Below are 10,366 nucleotides of genomic sequence, written 5' to 3' on the forward strand. Positions count from 1 at the left end.
TACGTCTTTTAACTAGTCATTTTTATTTTTCAATCCTATAACACTTTTTTACCTAACATGTTTTTATATTTTTGCTTCCAAATTTAATGTTTTCATTGTTGTTATTTCGAATAAAAATTAGAAGCATATATAAAATGAAAGCAGTTGCCAAGTAAACCATTTATTAATTGTTTTAAGTTTATTTATTTATTTATTTATTTTTCACACTTTTAAATTGTTTACAAAGACATGAATCCAACTTGAGTATAAGATGCGATCAATTACAACTCTGTTCATTAACTGAACCCAAATTCTAACCCCAGTTCAAAGACTTGAATGGAATTGGATTGCGTCATGGACTTATCAAAATGTCATCCCTCCAAACAATACAGCAATACTCTTAAGTTACTCAGCTAGTCTTTTATGTATTCAAAGGCCCTACAACAAACTCAATACAGATGTCACTCTTCATTCTTTTAATTTCTTTTCTGTGTGTTTTAACGAGTTTGTTCTTTGTTTCTCATGGATTCCTTAATCTGATGTGGCTTTTGATAGCCCTGCAATTTACAGAGGTGAGTGGGAAACAGTTGTGGTGTTTGATTGGTTGCTATGATTTTTTTTTTTTTCCTAGTTAGTACTCACGCACGCATATCTCCACTGAGGCTCGAACCTCTGACCTCTCTTTGAGAAGTAAGAGTTTGGTACCGCTAGGCCTTGGTGGTTGGTTGCTATGATTTTTAAGTGGTGGTTGAATTGTCTGAGCTTTTTAGAGGGAGTTATCTTTTTTGCGGTAACCATGAGATCACACAGTCTTCCATCTGGTTTGGATGAAGTTCCGGCTGGACCTGCTGCTTCTTTTGACCAGAATACCTGCTATGGACCTAAATTGTTTGAAGGAGCAGCTGGGAATGCTGGTTGAGCTGTCTGGAGAATGTCCACCTCTTAAATCACGTTCCTGCGACGGAAATAGTTTGAAGGGGCAGCTGGAAATTAAAGCTGATTGAGCTGTCCGCCTCCTAATCATGTTCCTGCCGATTGCTGGATAATTTTGGGAGGCCTCTTTATGTTTCAGAATACACGGCATTCAACTCGTGAATCTTCTCAAGAGGATGGCAGACACGATCACTCTGCAGGGGAAAGGCCACGCGATCCAGCCCAAGTGCTCCTTCATTAGCTCTTGCTAAAAAAGGACAAGAAACAGAAGGGGACTCATGAAGAACATATTGATATTATCACAGGCTGTGGATCTTCAAATGAGTTCTCAGATGATGTAGAAGAACATGACGAGAGGAGGGAACGGGAGAAGTCTGTTATGGGGATGGCTGCTCAATGTGAAATTGATGACCAAAGTCTCCAGCGCGCAGTTCAAGTACGAGGTTGAAGGGATACTTGTCGAATTTTCTTTTGTTGTTTTGAAGCAATATATCAGCAACGGTGCAAGAGGCCACTGGATTATCAGAGTTTCGGTGTGAATTAACTGGAGGAGAGATGTTGTGGTTTTGCTGCTGTTGGTGGCTGGAAGAATTGTCCAACTGCCATCGTTTGAAAGTTTTTAATGTCTTTAACTTAATTAGGAATCATACAGGTGAGGTATGCTTGTCACTGACCTGTCCATTTTCCATTTTCCGCCCAAGTTTAGAAATAGATGATGTGAAAATAAAAAATTCCATGTAAGAATGAGTCACTGTAACTTATCATATGCAAATAAAGATCCATCTGTAAATTAACTTACATTTCAACTATTATATTTCATTATACAAACCAGGCATGTTCTTGTAATATTCTCCTTTTGACTGGCCTCTGTATTGTAGCATGTTCAATGAAACTGTGATAATTAAGTTTGTTTTTACATATACTTTTGCATGGAAGCTGAAGAACTCAGTTAGCTTCAGGGTCATGGCTGGTAATTTTGAATTGATCTCCACTTTTTTCAGGATTCCACACCTGACACAACGTTGCTCATGGTTAGTCCTGGCTCGATCGCGTGAGCTGTTTGGTTATTTTTATTCCTCCTCACATCATCTCTCCACTTGTGCTGGTGGTAAATTCATTCTTCCTTGATCTATGTGATTTTCTTGGTCATTTTTAAATATGATGTTTCTAAGCGTAACTGTTAAAGATACATATGGAGGTGAATGAAGTTTGCAGAATCACACCTTATTATTATTATATTTCAAATGAAAGTCAATTCACGAGGGTATATGCTGTTGAAGAAGAACTGGACCCTTTGATGTCAAGAATGATAAGACTAGTCAATTCATGAGGGTGTATACTCAAAATATATTTCTTCATTTAATTGAGTAGATCCGGCCGCCAAATTAGGCGACCAGAACTATGAGTATCGCAGGCCGGCATTCAGACAGCAGTAATTACTTCACTACATATAGATCCACTTTTCTTCAAAATAGACAACTTCTTGCTCTTGTAACATCTCCTTAGCCTTTCCCTCTGCCACGTGGCTAAAAATTTAATGTATTTAGCTTGGAAGATGTCCCGCGATAATGTTGTTTTAGGTAGGTGTCTCATTAACATGTAAACAAACTGAGTTGTATTAGCACTTTGTAATTGTCTAATTTCTTGTGAACTGCAGTCACTACACTGAAACAATGGAATGCTATCTTCCATACAAGCTCATCTCTCTCTTCCTTCTCCTTTCAACTGCTTTGTCAGCTTCGATAGTGGATGATCGTGAGACCTACATCATCCACATGGACAAATCAGCTATGCCCACTCCCTTCTCAGATCATGATAATTGGTACACGTCGATGCTTTCATCCCTGTCATCGTCTCATCATGGCGTTTTCCCAACCCATCTCTACACCTACAACCATGTGTTGGATGGCTTCAGTGCAGTGCTATCTCGGTCTCAACTAGATCAGTTAGAGAAGATGCCTGGCCATGTTGCCACATACCATGAGACCTCAGGAAAGCTTCACACCACACATACTCCAGAGTTTCTTGGCCTGAAAAAGAGTGCTGGCTTGTGGCCTCAAGCCAATTTTGGTGACGACATGATTATTGGTATAATTGACACTGGCATTTGGCCGGAAAGTGAGAGTTTCAGAGATGATGGGATGCCACCGGTGCCGGAGAGATGGCGCGGGGCATGTGAGTCGGGGGTAGAATTCAACTCTTCTTATTGTAACAGAAAACTCATTGGAGCTCGCTCTTTCAGTAAAGGGGTGAAACAATTAGGCTTAAACATATCAAGAACTGATGACTACGACTCTCCGAGGGACTACGACGGACATGGGACACACACATCTTCCACCGCTGTTGGGAGCCCAGTTGAAGGTGCCAATTACTTTGGTTATGCTGAAGGAACAGCAATTGGGGTTGCACCAAAAGCCCGGCTTGCCATGTACAAGGTTCTATTCCTCACCGACACCATCAAGTCTGCTGCCACTGACACGTTAGCCGGCATGGACCAAGCCATAGCTGATGGAGTAGATCTCATGTCATTATCATTGGGTTACAGTGAGACGCCTTTTGATGAAAACCCTATTGCAGTGGGAGCTTTTGCAGCCATGGAGAAAGGGATTTTTGTTGTTTGTTCAGCTGGCAACAGAGGTCCGGGTGGTTTCACTATACTCAATGGAGCTCCGTGGATCACAACTGTTGGTGCTGGTACAATCGATCGCGATTATGCAGCTAAGGTGACGCTTGGTGATGAGGTCCTCACTGTTAGGGGAAAATCTATCTACCCGTTAGACTTGTTAGTGTCTAGGGTTCCAATATACTTCGGCCAAGGAAATAGAACCAAAGAAATCTGTGACTACTATTCTCTTGACCCAAAAGATGTTGCTGGGAAGTTTGTTTTCTGTGACTTCATTGATGAAGATTCAGGAGTCAATATGCGTGAAATAGAAAGGTCAGGAGCTGCTGGAGCAATCTTTGCTACAGACTTCCAAAATTTTCTTGAACTACATGATTTCAATTTGCCATATGTAGCAGTAAACCCAAAAGATGGAGATTTGATCAAAGACTACCTAATCAAAACGGAGAATGCAACTGTTAGCATCAAGTTCAAGATTACAGTGTTGGGTACTAAGCCTGCCCCTATCGTGGCGTCGTTCTCATCACGAGGGCCAGATCGCAAGTCTCCATGGATACTAAAGCCTGATATTTTAGCTCCTGGGGTTGATATTTTAGCTGCATGGGTACCCAATAGAGGAGTTGTACATATAGGAGACGACTATTTGCTTAGTGATTTTGAACTCCTCTCTGGCACTTCTATGGCTTCTCCCCATGCAGTTGGTGTAGCGGCGCTTCTAAAAACACTGCACAAGGATTGGAGCCCAGCTGCCATCCGATCAGCCATGATGACTACCGCTTATGTGATTGATAACGCCAAAGGCCCCATCATTGACATGACCACTAGAGTTGCAGGGACTCCTCTTGATTATGGGGCAGGACATATTAACCCTGAAAAGGCCATGGATCCTGGTCTTGTTTATGATATAGAGGTGCAAGATTATATCAATTACTTGTGTGGAATGAACTACACGAGCAAACAGATTAAGATCATCACCAAAAGGTCGAATTTCAGCTGTGATCAAGCCAGTCTTGACCTTAATTATCCATCTTTTATTGTTATCCTCAACGACACCAACACTATAAGTTACACCTTTAACCGGGTATTAACAAATGTTGTAGATAGTCCCTCTACTTATCGTGCAGTGGTGAAGGCTCCGTCAGGGATGGAAGTGGTTGTGCAGCCCCCGATGGTATCCTTTGCTGGAAAGTACAGCAAAGCCGAGTTCAATATAACGATAAAGGTGACTGTTGAAGATGCTAATCCACAGAGTGATTCCCTAGTGAATTATGGGTATTTAAGCTGGAATGATGTTAACGGGAGACGTATGGTGAGAAGTCCTATCGTTGCTGCCTATGCACCTTAAGTAAGTGGTACATATTGATGATTGAATGTTTGTGGGTATTTCTGAAATAATGTTAAGGACACTCGTGTCCACATGATTGTTTATTTAAGAGGTATATATAATCAATTATTGTTCCAAGACCTATTAGCCATGTGTCAAAGTGCTATTTGTGGGTATTTTATTCTATTGTTGTGGAATTTTGAGTGGTAGACAACCATTTATCCTTCACACCTATTAGCCATATTGAGAGAAACTCTTGTTTTGGTTAGGGAGCTCAGTTGTTAGAATATGTTATGTATGTTTATATATATATATGTAGAAATTCTTGTGGTTGTTATGAAGAAACATGCTTTATATATATATATATATATATATATATGTGTGTGTATGTATGTATGTATGTATGTATGTATGTATACATGAGTTCAGAAATTCTTGTGGTTATGAAGAACCATACTTCAACCAAGGATTTTGTTCTCTCTGCTACTATGTGTATGCATGGCTGTTGATTAAGACATCTGTCCCGGATTAGAAGAATTATTCATCATTATCGATCACACACCATGTCAAATTTGGGCCCAACATTATCTCAACACCACCATCTTCATCATTATATTATTGGACATTTACTTAGTGATTGTTCTTATATTCGAATTTATTCTTTCATGTTTGTCAATTTAATTTATTACAGTTGTCCCAAGTTAATATGATAATGTAAAGGGTTTCATAAATTACAAATTTTTTTTACAATTTTTTTTACAATTTTTTTTTTTTTTTTTTTTTTTTTTTTTTTTTTTTTAACATAATACTTCATTTAATGAGGCTTCAAATAGGTCTTATGTGTAACGACCCTAAACTGTTATCATTTAAAAAAAAAATTCGGCATGACCTCCCCTAAAAAATAGGCCTACCACAACCTATTTAAAAGAATTTTAAACTTGTCCCAACACCAATATCATATATTACACTCCATGGTGGTACAACCATATACTATATCATCCAAATATCATATTTACAGTCCCAAAATATAATTACAATAACAAGAGTTTACAAATCTCTATACCAAATATAACAAACTAAGATTTTACCAAAAAATATGGGACGTAATACAAAAATAGCAAAAAGAAGTCTTCTAAACCAAATTAGGCCTGTGGTGGAAAGTCATCCACCACTTCTTTCCCGTTTCCTGAAAAAAATTTAGAATATGATGGGGTGAGCTATACGCTCAGTAGGTGACACTTAAGACACTTTTCTTGTGTCCCTATGAATCCATACAAAGAATAGGCCAATAGGAAATAGGGATCATACAATGTCGGGAAATAATACAACATTCCAACCAAACTCAAGTACAACCCACACGATGCCATGAAATGCAAATGCATGCCAATGTCACTCCCCATTTTCTGTTCTCAAATGTCACTTTCAAACTATTAATATAACCCACCTTTTGGTGACCCCGCAGCGACACGAGAGGAGGATTGGCTAGTGTCCTTGACCTTTGGTACCCCCACGGCGTCATTATGGGCCCAGCTAGCTCAACCACGCTAGGGCGACTTCCTAGTCCTCTCTAGGCTATATTAACACTCCGGCCCTTTGGTACTCTCGCGGCGACCGAGTTTTTCAAAACCGTTTCATCAACTCATTTTTCCCAAAATCCAATTTTTCATTTCAAACTCATTCTTCCCGTTTCGTGCCCAATGTAAGTGCATGAGTGCATCAATACCATGAATTTAATCATCATTTCACATTCAACTCTATTTAAGTAAGCAAGACATAATTTCGCAAGAATTTCTCAAGGGATTTTAACATGCTCTTGTACAACAATGCACCTAGCACAACGAACATATATAAATCATCACATAAGCAAGAATTTTCACATAAAACATTTAAAACAAGTTCTCATATAACCACATACAAATGCTATACTTTCTTTAAACTATAACTAGCATAAGTAAGCATGTCTAGCATCATATTAGAAGATGTAATTCACATAGGAGTAAGAAACTTGTGGATTAAGAGCCCCTACCTCAAATTTGCACAAAACCCTTAAAATGGGTCTTGAATTTTGAACTCCAAGGAGGGCACCAAATCTGGAATTGTTTATATGGATGCATAGAGCTCGTTGTGGGCTTCGTTTTGCCTCAAACGGCACCTTAATCCGCCAAGAAATGAGGGAGAAATTAGCAATGAAAGCTTGAAGTGAAAAAAAAGAAAAAAAATAAGAAAGAGAAACTGAGAGCAAACAGAGTCGGGAGAGAAAGAGAGAGAGAAAAGGCAGAGACCAAACTTGGTCTCACAATTCACTTAAAAGGGACGTGGGTCCCACCTTTTTTTTTTCTTTTTTTTTTTTTTTTTATACTTTTAAATTACACCACACACACACAATTATATACACAGACATTACATTCTCCCCAACTTTAAAAAATTTCGTCCCCAAAATCAAGACATACCTGAGGGAGAAAACAACTCTGGATACTTGGAGCGAACCTCCTGTTCGAGCTCCCAAGTAGCCTCCTCGACTCTGTGGTGTCTCCAAAGGACTTTCACCATTGGTATCGTCTTGTTCCTCAACACCTTCTATTGTGTGTCAAGAATCTGAACTGGTCCTTCCTCGTAGGAAACATCCTCATCAATGTCTACATCAACCTAACTCAAAATGTGAGATGGATCTGGGTTATACTTCCGTAACATCGATACATGGAAAATATTGTGGACCCTGTCCAACTGTGGCGGCAAAGCAAGTCTGTAGGCAACCTCTCCTATACGGTCCAAAATCTCAAACGGTCCAATGAATCGTGGCGACAACTTGCCACTTTTCCCGAATCTCATCAATCCCTTCCGTGGAGAAACCTCGTAGAAAAACATGGTCTCCCACCTTAAAGGATAACGGTCGTCTCCGCTTATCCCACTATAACAAATTAGGGTTCTTGCCATAAGATACTTCGTGGCAAAAACCTTCAAATTTCGTGGCGAAAGCCTTTTAGCCACAGGAAATAGCTCGTGGCTCAGTCGTGGGCGTAACCCCGTCACAGATTGCAAATAACCACGACTAAAAATTTTCATGGCAAAATGTGGAACTTTTGCCACAAAATTTGAACTCGTGGTAAAATACCTCCTATCGCCACAAGCTACTTCGTAGCTAAATAACAATACTTTCGTGGCAATTAGCAATCTCGATATAGGAATTAATGGTGGCTAATTCAATACTTTTGCAACGAAAATATATATTGTGGCTAATTTAACCCTTTTTTCACAGAGTTCATTCGTGGCTATAACACTAATTGCCCACGAATATACGTCGTAGCAAATATCCAAAAAGGCCGCGGAGTTCATTCGTGGCTAGAAATGTAATTGCCCACGAATATACGTCGTGGCAAATATCCAAAAAGGCCACGGAGTTTATCCGTGGCTATTCTATTATTAATAAAATAAAATTTTATTTATTAGCCAAAAATATATATTTTGGTAAACACCAAAAATATGTCACATATTTATTGTGGCACGATAAGAATTTGTAGCAAATCTGTAAATTATTAACATTATAAACATAAGAAATAATATCAAAAAAAAAAAAAAATTTATCACATCAACACGATTATGCAAATAAATAAATACTTGATATTGCGTAAGTTACACCAACCAAAAAATGTATTGTTTACAACATACATAATAAAGCTCATCACGTAAAAAAATGAGTCTTCGCATCTAAAACAATTTCAACTCCAATAATTTGGACCAAAACAAACTAGTATCTTAGATAAAATGTTTCAAGATCTTAGAGAAAAATGAGCTATAAATTCCTAAACAAAGGGTTCAAAGACCTGGACATGCACTACTTAAACCATCTTAAACAAAAAGAGCTTGAAGTCTTGTAGTATGAGCCCATCCAAAAATCTGCAAAACAAACAATGAATAAATACAATTACTAATTTTTATTGCCTTGTTTTGATTTCATTTTTGCATTAAATTAGTTGAAGAATTGTTAGAATTTAAATGAAGAGTAGTGTTGGAAAATGAAATCAAAAATGCTGATTTTAGAACTGAAATCTATATTCTTAGAACTGTTATCTTTTAAATTAAGTTTTGGATATGAAAGTACAATTGTTAATGAGTTTACATGATTTTGTTTGGCTCAAATTGATTGAATTTTGAAATTACTATGGATTTTTGAAGTTAATGTTAACATGCTGTCAAAAATGGTTTAGTACTTTGATAACAGTTTTCAAGACTTCAAAAACAGTGAACCATTTTAAGAGAACTAGAAAAGAAAGTTGTCTATATCATACATTTTCTAACTCAGTTTTCACAGATAGTTTTTGAGATAAACGGCAACCAAATGAATATTATTTTTAAACTTTATTCTGTTTTCAAGTGCTCTTATAACTATTCCCAAAAAGCTAAAAACCAAACAGGCCCTAGATTTCTGAATAGGAAGATTTCAATTATTTGGGATACCCATAGAACAAAAATATGAAATTAAATAATTGTGACTTAGTTCGACTGATATGATCTTGAATAATGGAATACTTGGAATTAATCTTTATTGCTTCATTGAGGTCAATCTTTGAATATAGATAATCTATAACACTCAATGTAAATATTAGTCCATACACATCATTAATGATTTGTAATCATCAAAACAATTAGATTCTCCTTGGATGAAATCCTTAAGGTCAACATAGTACAATGTTGTAATAATAATTATAATGTTTTAAGATTTAATATTAATTATTGTATCCAACTTAGTGGTATGAATTTAAGTTCACTAAAAGTCATCTCAATCTCAAGGTGATCAATTAATATATAATAGAATAGGTCGTATTATAAGTTAATTATTTTGTAATTGTAAACTTATTCAAGATTTGATATATGATCTATATATTTTTTATCATATCTTTAATTTTTAATTACTTATAAATATTGCATTATGGATTTATATATATATATATGGTTAATTTAAATTCAATATAACAATGTTTGGTACATTTTTTTTTTTAATTTTTTTTTTATGACAAGTAATAGTATTTAAAAAGGGTCACATTTAAAAGAAATACCATTTTGGATTTTTATTAACAATTAATTAATTTGCTTAGGGATTCGGTGTTCTAGGCCTATTATTTAAGGAATTACAAAATCTAAATAAATAAATAAATAATAGTCAACAAAGATATCCTAATTGCCACGAAAACAAATTCGTTGACAAAAATGGCATTTCGCCACAAGGATTGAAAATTCGTGGCAAAAGATATTATTTGCCACGAATAAAGCATCGTTGCGAATAACTAATAGATTTGGCACGGAAATAGTTTCGTGGCAATAGAGCATGTCATAGCCACAACTAATAATTCGTGGTAGAATCCATCTTTTAGCCACGAGAAAAAAAATTTGTGCCAAAAAATTATGTTTGCCACGAGAATAACATCATGGCAAATTATAAAGTGATTTGCCACGAAAATATATTTGTGGCAAAAGAAACATACAATTGCTACGAATAGAATTTCGTGGCA

The 10,366-nt window shown here is 36.8% G+C and overlaps 1 protein-coding gene across 1 annotated transcript; it reads left to right on the forward strand.

The window, feature by feature from the left end:
- The first annotated feature begins 1,964 nt into the window (after positions 1-1,964).
- LOC132299982 (subtilisin-like protease SBT3) lies at positions 1,965-5,003 on the forward strand. The gene is made up of 2 exons (XM_059796907.1): positions 1,965-2,020; positions 2,570-5,003. Exon 2 carries the CDS (start codon positions 2,586-2,588, stop codon positions 4,878-4,880), a length of 2,295 nt encoding a protein of 764 aa, XP_059652890.1. The 5' UTR covers positions 1,965-2,020; positions 2,570-2,585; the 3' UTR covers positions 4,881-5,003.
- The last annotated feature ends 5,363 nt before the right edge of the window (positions 5,004-10,366 follow it).

Source organism: Cornus florida, unplaced genomic scaffold (genome assembly GCF_030987335.1).
Source record: "Cornus florida cultivar Cherokee Brave unplaced genomic scaffold, ASM3098733v1 CherokeeBrave_3.0.0_Hap2_Chr03, whole genome shotgun sequence".
NCBI lineage: Eukaryota > Viridiplantae > Streptophyta > Magnoliopsida > Cornales > Cornaceae > Cornus > Cornus florida.